The 15,207-nt window shown below is 39.5% G+C and overlaps 1 protein-coding gene across 1 annotated transcript in view; it reads left to right on the forward strand.

Annotated features, from left to right (window-relative positions):
- Positions 1–15,207, forward strand: part of EIF2AK4 (eukaryotic translation initiation factor 2 alpha kinase 4) — a 101,440-nt gene that overhangs the window by 17,532 nt on the left and 68,701 nt on the right. The window contains exons 5-8 of the mRNA XM_019010832.4: positions 2,297–2,377; positions 4,013–4,161; positions 10,175–10,290; positions 14,066–14,223. Coding sequence (XP_018866377.3) covers positions 2,297–2,377; positions 4,013–4,161; positions 10,175–10,290; positions 14,066–14,223 — 504 coding nt within the window. The remainder of the gene's footprint in view (positions 1–2,296; positions 2,378–4,012; positions 4,162–10,174; positions 10,291–14,065; positions 14,224–15,207) is intronic.

Raw genomic sequence — 15,207 nt, forward strand, 5'->3', positions numbered from 1 at the left:
GACTTGTGGTAACGTCTAATTTCACAGAATGCCACAGTACCAGGCCTGAAATGATCGGTTTCTTCACTCCTCCAGTAGAAGGTGCAGTCTTGCAAGCGGCTGTCTGTAGCCAGTGGCTTCAACCCAGGAGGCGGAGGTTGCAGTGAGCCAAGAGCTTTACCACCTGTGGATTTGTGGGCAGTCTCCTTTGTATTATACAAGCCATGGTATAGAGACCTCCTTACTTACCCCCTTCTCCTTCTGCTGGAGTTATAGGTGGTACAGCGGTGGCTGCAAACGCAATTCTCAAGTGCATCTTAACTGCTTACCTATACTACGTTCTATTTGTCAATGATCTGTTCAACTCATCTGTTTTTTCTTGAATCTCTACCACGCTCTTTGAATTATTATATCTTTATAATGTTTTAATATCGACAAGTCAATCCTACCCCTCCCCATCCCTTCATCTTCCATTGTTTTTGTTTCTCAGCCATTCTCACCCATTTATTCTTACAGAAGATGTACAGAATTACTTTCCCGTAGTCAAAACAAAACAAACATCCTGGGATTTTTATTGATTTTAAAAAATCTTACATATTTATTTAGGAAGAATTGATATCTTCACAGTATTTAGACTTCCCATTCAGGATTGTTTCTTTTTCCATCCAGGGCTGTTTGTTTTTGTTTTCTGTTTTTTGGATTTTTTTTTTCTTTTTTTTTTTTGAGACAGCATCGTGCTCTGTCGCCCAGGCTGGAGTGCAGTGGCACAATCTTAGCTCACCGCAGCTCAAGGGATCCTCCCACCTAAGCTGCCTGAGTAGCTGGGACTATAGCCGTACACCACTGCACCTGCCTAATTTTGAAATTTTTTTGTGGAGACAAGATCTCGCTATGTTGCCAGGCTGGTCTTCAACTCCTGGGCTCAACCAATCCTCTGGCCTCAACCTCTCAAAAGTGTTAGGATTACAGGCATGAGCCACCGTGCCCAGCACCATTTGTATATCTATTTTTATTTTTTGTTGAGGCTTTCTAATTTTCTTCCTGCAGATATTACTATTTCTTAAAGTTACTTTTAGTGTTTTGTTCTTAGGTTCTTATGCTTGTCTCTTTTTTCATTTTATTTTGTTTCTGCTTCATTTTGTTTATCCTGTGCTTACATTAACACTGTCTTTTTGTAGGTGCCATTGATTTTGTTACTTATTTTCTATTTAAGCGTGTAGCCTAGTTATTGTTGGGAGTTTGTAGTTCTTTTTTATTATTTTTATTTTATTTTAATTTCTTGAGACAGAGTCTTGCTCTGTTGCCCAGACTGGAGTGCAATGGTATGATACTGGCTCACTACAGCCTCCATTTCTCAGGTTCAAGCAATTCTCCTGCCTCAGCCTCCCGAGTAGCTGGGATTACAGGCACCCACCACCATGCCTGGCTAATTTTTGTACTTTTAGTAGAGACGGGCTTTTGCCACGTTGGCCAGACTGGTCTCAAACTCCTGACCTTGTGATCCATCCACCTTGGCCTCCCAAAGTGCTGGGATTACAGGCATGAGCTACCGCACCCTGCCAGGAGTCTGTAGTTTATTATTGTCCTTGTTGTTAGGAAGGCTAATTTTTATTAGAAGATAGTGACTATTTAGCTAACAATTTTGTTTTGACATACTGCTATAGCTACCTATAAGTTTGGGGTGTGTTTTTACACGTTGTATTATTGCTGTTATGGTTTTTGGTGAATCTCTTAATAGTTTTGATAATTATAATCTGGAATTTTAGAGGAATAATGCAAAATAGAGATCAAAATACCACTTTTAACACTGAGAAAGCTGATTGGAAAATACAGGTGATTGAAGAATGGCAGGTAGGTATGGTACTTGGGCCATGGCTACCTCAGGTCCAGGCACTGAGGCTTGCTCAGCCCACCTTCACCAAGCTGACCAGGACCCCCATGGCAGAGAGCAGGCACAAGTGCTTGTTCTCTGCAGATAGGCAGATATCAAACAGGAGGGGCTAAGGCAAGTGTGGGAAGAAGTGAGAAGCCAACAGTGTTGCTGTAGTGGAAATCTCCTGCACATAGAAACATGAAGAATGGGGAGTAAATGCCCCTCCCCACACACGCTCAAACCTGTTTAAATGGGAATGCCTATTGCGTAAGAACTCTGATAAAACTGATAGAACTGCAGTTTGTACTAAGATGCTGTGTTTTCAGATCTCTTAGGAAAAGAGGGTTGAATTATCGAAAGTTAAAAGATTTTTCTGTAGTTCCATAATTTATATGTTATATGGTTTCAGAGATTGGCATTTGATGATGGTTTGATTTATTTCAGCAACGTGAAATCCTGCATGAGATTCAGAGAAGGAAAGAAGAGATAAAAGAAGAGAAAAAAAGGAAAGAAATGGCTAAGCAGGTACCCTATCAACTCCACCATAATAATTTACATTTTGCAAAACAAAGTGTTTTTATTTCCACTGATGACATCTGTGTTACTATCAGTAATACAACTTAAAATAAAGCACTAAAAATAAATAAATATTCACCGTGTATTTCAGACTCCCCAAATAGGTGGCAAAATTTAGAGTTTTATGTTGTCAGTAGATGATTTAGACTTACATAATTACTGTAATTTATCAAATGAGGGAGGGAAGAGATTGCGGCTTTAATAATTAACCTGGACTAAAATTGTTCTTTTTTTTGAGACAGAGTCTCGTTCTGTCGCCCAGGCTGGAGTACAATGGCATGATCTCAGCCCACTGTAACCTCCACCTCCCAGGTTCAAGCAATTCTCATGCCTCAGCCTCCCAAGTATCTGGGATTACAGGCGTATGCTACTACGCCCGGCTAATTTTTGTATTTTTTAGTAGAGATGGGGTTTTGCCATGTTGGCCAGGCTGGTCCTCAACTTCTGGCCTCAAGTGATCCACCCACCTTGGCCTCCCAAAGTGTTGAGATTACAGGCGTGAGCCACTGCACCCAGCCTAGAATTCTTAATACCTGGAAGATAAAATGATTTGTTGATACTGAAGAGGGAATAGAAACCATATGGATCTGCCTGAAATTTCATTCAGTGATGAAAAAGAGTAATTCAACAGAGCAGATTTAAAAGGCAGTGGTGAAAAAGGATAGAGTGCTTTTTCCTTTATTTTTCCTGAGTCTAGCTCAAGCAAAAAACCAGTCAGACATGTTTGGAGAAATTCAGAGAAAATTTTACTCATTCTCTTTTACATAAATTAGAGCATTAAACTTAAGGGACATGATGTGGTAGCAGGAAGAGGCACTGAAGCACAAGCAAGCTTCTCCTGGTTTAAAGCTTCAGCTTTCCTGCTGCCTCGCTTTGTGACCTTGGCAAGGTGACATTCTCTGTGACTCACTTTACTTGTCCCTTAAAATGGGACTGATAATGCCTTTCTTTCTGTCTTGTATAATTACCTCCACAGACAAGTGTACTGCCCTGTGTGAAACTAAACCTGCGTAAAAATGTAAGATGAGATCCCCGTTTCCACCAGTGCTCCTGTCTTGCGCCTGACCTGCCTTCCTGTCAGCCACTCTCTGCCCTCTCTTTGATTCTCCCTTCTTCTGTTCATCTCCTGTTACTCTTCTCCCTAACTTTTTACACTATTGCAAGATTCTAAGCATTTTCATTTATAAAATTTACGTTTTCTTGAAACCATAACCTGGACTTCAGTTCTTGAGCCAGTACATATTTAGGCATTAACATTTTTTAAATTTTATTTTTTAATTGACCAATAATAGTTGTATATATTCATGGGGTATATACCGAAGTTTTGATACATATAATGTATAGTGATCGGATCAGGGTAATTAGCACATCCGTCACTGCAAATATTTATCATTTCTTTGTGTTGGAAACATTCAATATCCTCCTTCTAGCTATTTTAAACGATTAAAAGTTGAGTTCAATTTTATTTCACTTGTAAACATTCAGCTTAAAATTTGCATTCTATACTGAATTAATAATTATGTACCATGATTGTCTTCCATGTATGACTTACATCTAAAGTAGGTTTTACTTTTCTTGTTCTAGGAACGTTTGGAAATTGCTAGTTTGTCAAACCAAGATCATGCCTCTAAGAAGGACCCAGGAGGACACAGAACGGCTGCCATTCTACATGGAGGCTCTCCTGACTTTGTAGGAAATGGTAAACATCGGGCAAACTCCTCAGGAAGGTCTAGGTAAGTCCCTGGGATTTCTGATCTGGGAGAATGACACATGTAGAAGGATTTTACTACATTAAAGATGTAGTGAAATTTGATGGAAATTTCAGGCGATAGTCTTAATAACTTTTTTCAAACCTTACATATATTAATATATTAGCAATATATTAGGTGTATTTTTAGCAATATGAAACTAAATTGCGTTTAACACTTTCTAAGTATCTATCATGAATCTAGTTTTGTTGCTCATTCCCTTTTTTTTTTTTTTTTGAGACGGTGTCTCGCTCTGTCACCCAGGCTGCAGTGCAATGGCACGGGCTCAGCTCACTGCAACCTCTGCCTTCTGGGTTCAAGCGATTCTCCTGCCTCAGCCTCCCAAGTAGCTGGGACTACAGGCATGTGCCACCACACCTGGCTAATTTTTGTATGTTTAGTAGAGTTGAGGTTTCACTGTGTTGGCCAGGCTGGTCTCGAACTCCTGACCTCGTGATCCACCCGCCTTGGCCTCCCAAAATGCTGGGATTACAGGCATGAGCCACCACACCCAGCCTCATTCCCCTTTATAACAGCCTATAACACATCGCAAACTTGCCTTAGTATGATTTAACATTTATAAACTTAAATTCAGTAAGTGATTTTAAAATTTTTCTTCCATTTGAATCATCATCATCCAGTGTTTCAGTCTACAATGCCTTAGGTCCCACCACAGTTGTAAGGAGTGCCTGAAAATGAGCACAGGTGAGACATCTGTTACATGACAGCAGGAACCCCAGTTGGCTGCCAGGGGTCCCCTCCCTAATACTGAGGTGGGCTCCTGGGCTGTTCCCTGTCACCACTGGTCACTTAAAAGATACTACTTGTTCTTCTATATCTTTTTCACTGAAGAATTGCAACTTTGCTCTCTATTTGCTGTGGCCCCCTGTACACCAGAAAGGAATTTTTGTGAAGAAACCATTTATGAGTGGGGTGGGTTATTAAATAGTGTGGGGACTTCAACCTTCATTATATGTTTAAATTATCTCTTGTGAGACTCTAAGCACAACTTAAAACCACCACTTTGCTTCTATGAAAAGAAACATTTTAGGCACCAAACTGAAGATTTATATAAACTTCTGTATAGTTTGTTTATTAGAAGGAGCCATTTTAGTTCTTTCCCTAATTATCTACTACTAAAAAAACAGTTCAGAAATCATTTTGACACTAATGTTTACCTACTAATAGGTTTAACTAAATTTTTTTAAAAATACTGTTTCTGGTAACCATTCCTTTTTAAGATTATAACTCCTTCCCAATTTAAATTATTTTTGAATCTGGGCTTCTAATAAGCAACAGAGTTTGAAGTTGTCAGAGAATTTCACTAGGAAATATCTAACAAATTTTTGTTGTATTAGAACCTTTGAATTAAATCAATGATATAAATAAGTATTTTCAGATATATGGAAGATGATTGTTTTAAGTTTAAACATTTCTATTTTTGTGGCTAACTATAAACAGTGAATCCAAGGTTAGGCTTGTTTTTGAGATCAGAGATAGCACGCTGGGCACGGTGGCTCGTGTGTGTGATCCCAACACTTTGGGAGGCCAAGGTTGAAGGATCACTTGAGCCCAGGAGTTCAAGACCAGCCTGGGCAACAAACTTCTTCCCATCTCAGAGCCTCTGCCGACCCCTCTGCCTGGACTACTCAACCTCTGGCATTTTTCTTGCTGAGCTCCTCCTCCTCATTCAGTTCTCCCCTCAAATGCAACCTTCTAAGGGATGCCTTCCTGAGCGCCCCCTACCCTATTTCCCTGCTTTGTCCCTTGCTCTCCAATTCTCTGTTTTATTTTTTACGTAACACTTAGCACTAGCTGAAATTGTTATTCACTTGTTTACTTTGGAATGTGAGGTCTGTGAGAGCAAAGCCCTCATCTGTGTTTTCCTCAAAGCCTGAAATCGTGCCTGGAAGACACGTGGTAGGTGCCTGGTCAACATCTGATGCAGGGAGGGAGCCAGGGAGGGAAGATGACACAGGGAAAGTGGGACACTGTGTTTCTGGTGTTTGTAGGGTCTACAGCCTCTTTAACCAGGGCAGTTTTGCTTCTCTTGATCTGGGGGTATGTAAAAAACCAGTGAGGTTTTATTTAACAAAAGATGTTCATGCTGAAAAGAAGAGAAAGAGAGAAAAGAGAACCACTCACTATTCTAGTGGAAAGAACGTAAAGGCCTGATACTCAAAGGCTTTTCACTGATGAGTCTTGGCTTTTGTTGAAGAACTTTATTTTCTGTGCTTCAAGTCTTCTTTTCCCACCTTGAAGGATTCACTTTTCAGAATATTAAGGTAAAAATCAAAAAACATAAAATTAGCTATTTTAATGTGTACAGTTCAGCGTGAGGCTGTATTTGTGAAGTGCAGACATAGTCCCCCCAACCCACTGCCTTGCTTCCGGGATGTTGCTCCTCATAAGTGGGCAATATGAATTTTGTAGAAGAAGCAAAACTAAAAACCAAAAAACCTCTATAAAATAGCTCATGGTAGAAAATTACCTTCACATATTCAGACTTGCTGTCTTTGCAGATTACCGTAGTGTAGCCCAGAATCTAGAATATATCACCTATTTATATCTACCATCAACAAGATTAGCTTATCTAGTTTGTTTTCCCTATTCTAAAGCCAGGTATGGGTAACTGCTGGCTCCTCACCCTTACAGAGAAGAGATCATTAAGGGTATAAGACATGGGATTCTCTCTGCTCTCCTCAAAAAACTTGGGGAACCATTAAAGTATAAAGGTGTAGGAGAGAGAGGATCCTTGATACATCTCTCCAGACGTGGTCCTCTGTTGTTCAGTTTCTCTGGTTGGTTCCATGGAGGCATAGACTGGTTTACCTCAAAGTAAACAATATCAGGAATTCTTACTAATGTTGTCTCTACAAAGTGGCTCCGTGTTTCAAATTAAGGGACCTAGAACTAGCATTTTCTGTGGCATCTTGGTGAGTTAGACAGGAAGGTGAGACTATCCCTGCCCCTGTGTCTCAGATGAGATCCTCTTTCTCCCTCCTGCCCCAACATCTACACATTGATCATAATGGTAGAGCAGTCTTTTGGATGGTAGCCCAATTCTCTAGTCCCCACTTGAAAAATTGTCATCTCTCTTCTTGCCACTTGGCTTTTTAAAAAAAAAGATTATCCTTTTTTCTTTTTTCAGGTATCAAGCTCCTAGCTGCCTAATTTAGTCATCTAAAATTGTATTATGTTTCATTCTCCGTTCTTTTTAAAGACCTAGATTAATACTGTTTGGTAATTTTATTTGAAACACCCTTCATCCATATAGGTTGGGAACTGCCACAGTTACTTGGCAAAACTGATAACATGGGTGATATTTTTAATATGATAATAATATTGCAAACCTCATGAACATCCATACTCTAGAATAGGTCATCATGATGAGACCAGAGTCATAGCTTCTGAACACCATTTGTTTGCACTGTTTCTGCCAGAGTACAGAAGTCATTTTACTTATGAATGGATTCAAATCCAAAAGGTTGTTCCAAGCCCAGTTCTTGATGGGTCTCAGGTAGACAGTATAAGCATCCAATATATATGAATCTTTTTGGCGAAAACAATAGACATGGATGACATTGCATTTGTCTCTTTATTCCTTCTTTTCAAACTCTGTGATTTACTTTTTATCCTTCAGAATTGTTTCTGCTACAACCTGTGCCATGCAGCATGTACCACATTTGTCGTTTTCTTACTTTCACTTTTAAGATTATCTCTACTTTTCTTTCAATCCTAGTTATTCCTTAATCTTACAGCCGTCAACACTCATTGTGTTTGTACTTATCAGTCATAATAGGGTGATTCACATTCTAAAACTCCTTAAAACCAAGCATTTACACATTGTAAACTTAAGAACAGAAAGATGGCCTAGACTAAAATGACCATTAGCACCATCTGCTGAGGAGGCCAGAGCTGATATAGAGATGCTTCTGCATAATTTATGTTACTAAGTCTAGCATGTAATTTTAAATCTTTGCTTTTATCCTTTTCTCCATAAATCTCAGTGTGTCCCTAGTTGCACACATAACTTTAGAAGTAGAAATTTGAACAGAACTACAAAGTATTTGTTGTTTTCTGATGTTTAGAATATGTGGACATGAGCCAGGTGTGGTGGCTCATGCCTGTAATCCCAGCACTTTGGGAGGCCGAGGCGGGCAGATCACGGGGTCAGGAGATCGAGACCAGCCTGGCTAACACAGTGAAACCCCGTCTCTACTAAAAATACAAAAAAATTAGCTAGGCATGGTGGCGGGTGCCTATAGTCCCAGCTACTCAGGAGGCTGAGGCAGGAGAATGGTGTGAACCCGGGAGGCGGAGCTTGCAGTGAGCCAAGATCGCGCCACTGCACTCCAGCCTGGGCGACAGAGTGAGACTCCATCGCAAAAAAAAAAAAAAAAAAGAATATGTGGACATATGTGTGGTGTAAGATATGAGTATCATAATACATAATCTTGTCACCAGTGTAGGAGGGGTTTGAGGAAAGAGAGGATGTGTAGGATTGGAAGCGGAAAGACCAGATAATAACAGAGTATTGCATATGTCCAGGAGAAAGTTGGAGATGAACTAAACAGGGCAGGGGAGATAGAGAGGAGAGGGTGGTACTTGAAGACCGATTAGATGCAGATGTAGGAGCCCAAGGAGACTCACACGTTTCTCACCTGTGAGACAGAATGGATGACTATGCCTCTAACCGAAATTAAAGAGTCAAGGGGAAAAATCAGGTTTAGAGCCAGTGGAGGGAGGTGGCAGTTTTATTGACGTTGCAATGGTGTGAGGGATAAATAGTGCAGAAGTGGAGACAGGAAGTGTAGTAATGTGACTATGAGGAACAGGATGGGGCGGGTGGTGCAGGGTTGAGGGAGGGGAATGTATGGATCAGAGAGATTTATAGGCTGGTGGGAGGGAACCCAGAGAGAGGGGCTGACTGAACATCCGGGAGAAAGGGACTAACTAATAGACTAAGATCCCAGAGGAGACCTTTGTAGGGGATGGGACTGAGGACAGGGGTAGCCATCCTTCCTCAAAGTCACCCACAAAGAAAGAATAGTGCCAATGCCAAGTAACTTTATAGGAGGAACAATAGAAATTGTGGACTGTATTCCTCTTGCCTCGTGTTCTCAGTGAAAGTAAAAGTCAAAATCATGCTGAGAATGAGAGAGTGATCTCTCTAGAGATCTGTCCATGCACGTCATCAAAGTGTTTCTGATAAGTGTTCAATCCTGACCATCAAGAGCTCTCTCCCTTGCCTCTTCCCTGCAACCCTCTCCCCTAATTTATTGTTTTTGCATTATGATCTAGTTTCTTAGCTCTTGCTCCCACCAGAAAAAAAGTAGAAAAAAAGAAAGAGAGGAGAGGTTGGGTTTTAAGTGTTTCGGAGAAGTCATGGAAGGGAATGATGGGAATATCTACCAAAGACAAGCAAGAGAAGGAATGTGCACTCAATGGCTGGAGGCCCAGTTGGAAACCAGGAATTTGTGGCAGCTCCAACCCCCTCTGTTTTGCAGCTTTCTCCAGATGTGCATGTGCGTGGGAATGAAGCAATATGGGATACATGTGGAATTGATCTAAATCACTGCTGACCAGTAGAACTTTTTATGATAATGGAAATGATCTGTATCTGTGCTGTCCAATATAGTAGCCACTAGCCATGTATGGCTATTGAGTACTTAAATGTGGCTACTGCACATGAACTGAATTTTCAGTTTTATTTTAATAGCCACAGCATTGGGCAGCACAGACCTCGAGTTAGGGGTTTGTGGTTTTCATGTGGAGAAGATGACAATGGGAAGTGGGGGAAGTGAATGGCTTTCCCATTAGCACCGCCTACTCAATTCCCAGTAGAAACAGATGTTAGACTGTGAGTGGGCTAATAAACAGTAATAAACGGGAGAAAATGGAGGGGCATTCTTGCCTATGTTAATCTATAACATTCCTATGTTAATCTTAAAGAAAAAAAGATTGTTCAAATGTATTGTTCAAATTTATTTTTAAGGCGAGAACGTCAGTATTCTGTATGTAATAGTGAAGATTCTCCTGGCTCTTGTGAAATTCTGTATTTTAATATGGGGAGTCCTGATCAGCTCATGGTGCACAAAGGGAAATGTATTGGTGAGTAAACTAGCAAAATCTATTCATATTATTGTAATGGCAAAAGTTAATCACGAAGGAATGGAATGGATTAGACACTGTGTCATTCAGACCAGTGCAGTCCAAGGAAGACCATCAAGCTGGTAGTCATTCTGGCTCCCATCCTTAATGACTGGAATGAGAAGTCACTCAGGTTTCCTCTAATGTAAGATGGAAATAAAAACCTGTGTTTTTGTCTGGGCACCGTGGCTACGCCTATAATCCCAATACTTTGGGGGTCCGAGGTGGAAGGATTGCTTGAGTCCAGGAGTTCAAAGCTGCAGTGAGCTGTGATCATGCCACTGCACTCCAGTGTGAGTGACAGAATGAGACCCTGTCTCAATAAAACAAAATAAAATTTAAAAACCTGTGCTCTTGGAATATTATTAACATAACGATCATTTTAAATCTGTCATCATTATAATTATCCAAGCTCATTGAAACAAAAAAATGATTAAAATATTATCAGTCAGTAGAATTTTACATCATATACGTCTAATGCTGATCAAATGTATGTAACAAAGTGAATTCTAATGCCTATGATCTTTTTTGTTGTTGAGACAGGATGTTGCTCCATCACTAGGCTGGAGTGGTACCGTGGCACAATCATAGCTCACTGTAACCTCAAACTCCTGGGCTCACTCAATATTCTCCCCTCAGCCTCCTGAATAGCTAGGACTACAGTAATATCTGTGGTCTTTATTGACCAGATCTCATTTTCTTAAGTGGATATCCATCCATTTGGCATTTTCCTGCTTGACATATTATACCTGACCAAGAAGACCACCTTATTTTCTATATGCCTTATTTAGAAGTTTTGTCTACTCATGGCTGTTTGGCGTGAAGCTGGTTCAGCAAATCAGAATTTGAATTGCTCATACTAAAGTCAAGTTTTTGGTATCTCTTCCTTTACCCTAAATGTATGTCATCTTTACCCAGCCTTACAGATAAAACCAGTAATTGGTATAGAAACCATTTGTACATAGTGAATTTGGCAATTAACTTTCATTTTCAATCCCATGCATATTTTTGCCAGAGGTAACAGGTAGCCAAATTATGTGAAATGAGTTTGCTTTCTTTTTCCCTTCCTCTTTAAGGAGATACAAATAAGCAAAAGCGTTGCCAGGAAGCAGGCAGCAGGTGGAGGGAGAAGAAACCAAACTTCTCAATAATCTATGAGCTAAATACTTAACCTTGGCAGACACACAGCAGCCTGGACAGTAAAGGATCCTGCACATAGACAGAGCTGCCATATTTAGACAAAGGAATCATTGGGCAGGTTCAAGACATTGGTAGTGGTGGTTGGCTTTAGACCGGAGACTGTCCTTGACTCAGACATTTCAGATTCATGAAGTGACAACATAAAACTACTTCTAATAACCTGGGGAAATCAAGAAGGCTAATTAATTCAATTCTTATTACCTTAACTTAGTCTCTTATTCTCACTGGTACTCATTAGACAGATTCACCATAGTTAATACCCTTATTAGGAGGCACATTTTCAGTTGGAGAATTTTTAATAAAATTACCAAGTAAATTATTCATTTTGTTTTCTCACAGTGGGTCTGATTTTTTAAAATATGCCCTAATTGTCTATGAAATGTTTTTATAAAAGATTAACTACTAATTTTTTTATCTTCGATGAAGTATTTTTATAAAAAACAATATTTGTTTTTCATTTTAAAGTTGTTAGACCTAGACAGAGGAGAGAACTTACTTATAGATATGGCTATAGCACTATAGAGACTGTCTGCATAAATGATCATTGTGGGCATATAGGGTTTCAGTTAGAGTTCTTTTGATAATGTATTTTCTCTTAGCCTCGTCTCAGTATATTCCTTTGTCCCTTTTATTATTCCCATCATGAAAAACTGACAAGAAGAGTCTGGCAATACTAAAATTATAATTTTTTAAACCCCAGCAACTATGAAATGCCTGCCTAGTCCCAATTAGGGAAACAAATATTGCAAAACACTGTACTGCATAACACACAAATTTAATTAGGCTTTATGTAAATAACGTGTTACTCCATCCCATAAACATTTAATGCCATGTGTTTCTAGTAGACTGCTTAGATCCCACATTTCTCAGGTTGCTTCCTTTGGTTGACAGATTTTTAAACAGCAGGATTTTTTCCCCTTAGGCAAAGACTGTCAGGAGTTATTTATGACTAACAGATCATTTTAATTAAAATCTCTAAATTATCAGCATTCCCATGAAATAAAAACTGCTTGTCAGATAAAAACTCAAAGTGAGCTAGTTCAGCCATATTTCTCCAAAGTATTTTTGCTGAGACATCTTTATCATATATATGCAGGTTACTTCACCTTTGATTATTCAAATAGAAAAGATAATTAGCAATGTCTCTTTAAAAATTTGTTTTCATTATGAAGATAGTATAGCATCATGGAAAACTATTATTTGTATAAGAGAAAAAGGCAGATTACTATATATCGGGGTTATCAGCTGGGGGCAATTTTGTAGCCTGCAGGACATTTGATGATGTCTGCACACATTTTTGATGGCTAACATTGGGGTCGGAGTGCTATTGGCATCTAGTGGGTAGATACCAGGATTGCTGCTAAAATCCTACAGTGCACAAAACGGCTGCCTACAACAAAGATTACCTGGTCCAAAATGTCATAGTGTCAAGGTGCTATATATATGCTATGATATGGTAAATTATGGGGTAAAGGAGAATAGAGGGAACTAAAAGAAAAATAAAACAAGTGGTGATTTTTTCTCCTTTTCCAATTTTTTAGAATTTCCTATTATTGTTTTAATGAAAATAGAGATTTTTATAAGAAAATTTTTGGTGTTACAGAAATTTAGCTCTCCCTGTGTAAGTGAGAACCATATGACTATCACTAAATAAATGTGTCTCATTTTCTAGCTTCAAATCTAAACTGTCATCTCTTGTTCTTTCCTTCCAAAGCATTGACCAGTTTGTATTTACTGAGCATATTCAAATTTTGCACTTAGAAAGTCATTGATGTATTCAGATTTTCAAATTACTGTTTTACTGTGCACACTAATCTATAATGATCTCGATGGCTTGTTCTCTATTTTCATATTCTTTCTGTCATTTTAGTTGGTATTTAGCTGTATGAGCGTACACCAGTAGACACAGTCAGCAAAGGTAGACTTGTTATGAAAATAACATTGTGCATAATGGCTAGTAGCATAAAACAGTGGCCTCTTTTGTTTTTTGAGACAGAGTCTTGCTCTTGTCGCCCAGGCTGGAGTGCAATGGTGCGCTCTAGGCTCACTGCAACCTCCGCCTCCCAGGTTCAAGCGATTCTCCTGCCTCAGCCTCCCAAGTAGCTGAGACTCCAGGTGCCTGCCACCAAACCTGGCTAATTTTTTTGTATTTTTAGTAGCGACGGGGTTTCACCATGTTGTCCAGGCTGGTCTCGAACTCCTGACCTCAGGTGATCCATCTGCCTCGGCCTTCCAAAATGCTGGGATTACAGGCATGAGCCACCACGCCTGGCCAAACATTGGTCTCTTTATTTGCCTGATACTAAGATCTCATTGTTGATTCTTGCCCCTTATAAAAAATTATTTTAGGACTCAGGTATATTGCTAAATATCAAAAATTGTTTACAAAAGGACATTATTACATAAAGTCCTATTTTCCATAGTTAGCACATGGTATCCATTGTTGAACTAAAGAATGTGTATTACCCCCTCCCTTCCTTCCCCCAAGAGAAAACATACCAGTGGGATTTAATTACACTTTCTGTTTAATGTGCAGGCAGTGATGAACAACTTGGAAAATTAGTCTACAATGCTTTGGAAACAGCCACTGGTGGCTTTGTCTTGTTGTATGAGTGGGTCCTTCAGTGGCAGAAAAAAATGGGTCCATTCCTTACCAGTCAAGAAAAAGAGAAGATTGATAAGTGCAAAAAGCAGGTAAGCATCCAAGGTGGCTGACTGAGCAAAAGGCCTAATCTCAGGCTTTAGGAGATGACAGAACAAAATAGCCCTGCATTTGTTTGCCCTGCAGAGATGGTCCAGAGCAGTATGAGAACTGTTTGACCAGGGAGGACAGTGAAGGACCAGTACCTCTTTGCCCCTTGCTTCTGGTTTCAGAACTTTCACAGCATGATCAAAGCACTTCCAGCTGCCTTCTTAACCTCCTTTCTCAGCCCTTAGTATGGCATTAACAGTCATCTTTCCAACTGGGACTAAATACTAGTTCATAATTGGGTTTTTTTGCAATTATTCTTTTCCCTACTCTTGAAATATTGCTTCAGGGCTGGGTGTGGTGACTCATACCTGTAATCCCAGCACTTTGGGAGGCCAAGGTAGGAGGACTACTTGAGCCCAGGAGGATGAGACCAGCCTGGGCAACATGGTGAAACCCTGTCTCTACAAAAAATTTAAAAATCTGTGGGCATGGTGGCACATACTTGTGGTCCCAGCTGCTTGGGAGGCTGAGGTGGGATAATTGCTTGAGCCCAGGAGGTTGAGGCTGCAGTGAGCTGTGTTCATGCCACTGCACTGCAACCTGGGTGACAGAGCAAGACCCTGTCTCCAAAAAAAAAAAAAAAAAAGAAAAGAAAAATACTGCTTCAAAACTGAATTTTGGGGGACCGGAGGATATTTAAGTTAATTTATAAATTATGATTTATAACCAAGCATAAGGAGAACATTCAGTATTGCATATTGCAGTGTTACGTAATAACAAGGTTTACAAAAACGTAGATAAAGCATGGTGTTCAGAAATGTGTGTGTATTTAAGTATAGAAAGAAAACTGAAAATAAATGTGCCAAAATCTTGAGTTATCATTGGGTGGTGACCACATACATAACATGTGGGTATTTTCTATCAAACTAATTTTTTAAATGTTGACAATGATCTTTATTAAATCAGAAAAGATTTTTTTTTTCTAT

This window comes from Gorilla gorilla, chromosome 16 (assembly GCF_029281585.2).
Source record: "Gorilla gorilla gorilla isolate KB3781 chromosome 16, NHGRI_mGorGor1-v2.1_pri, whole genome shotgun sequence".
In the NCBI taxonomy this organism is placed as follows: domain Eukaryota; kingdom Metazoa; phylum Chordata; class Mammalia; order Primates; family Hominidae; genus Gorilla; species Gorilla gorilla.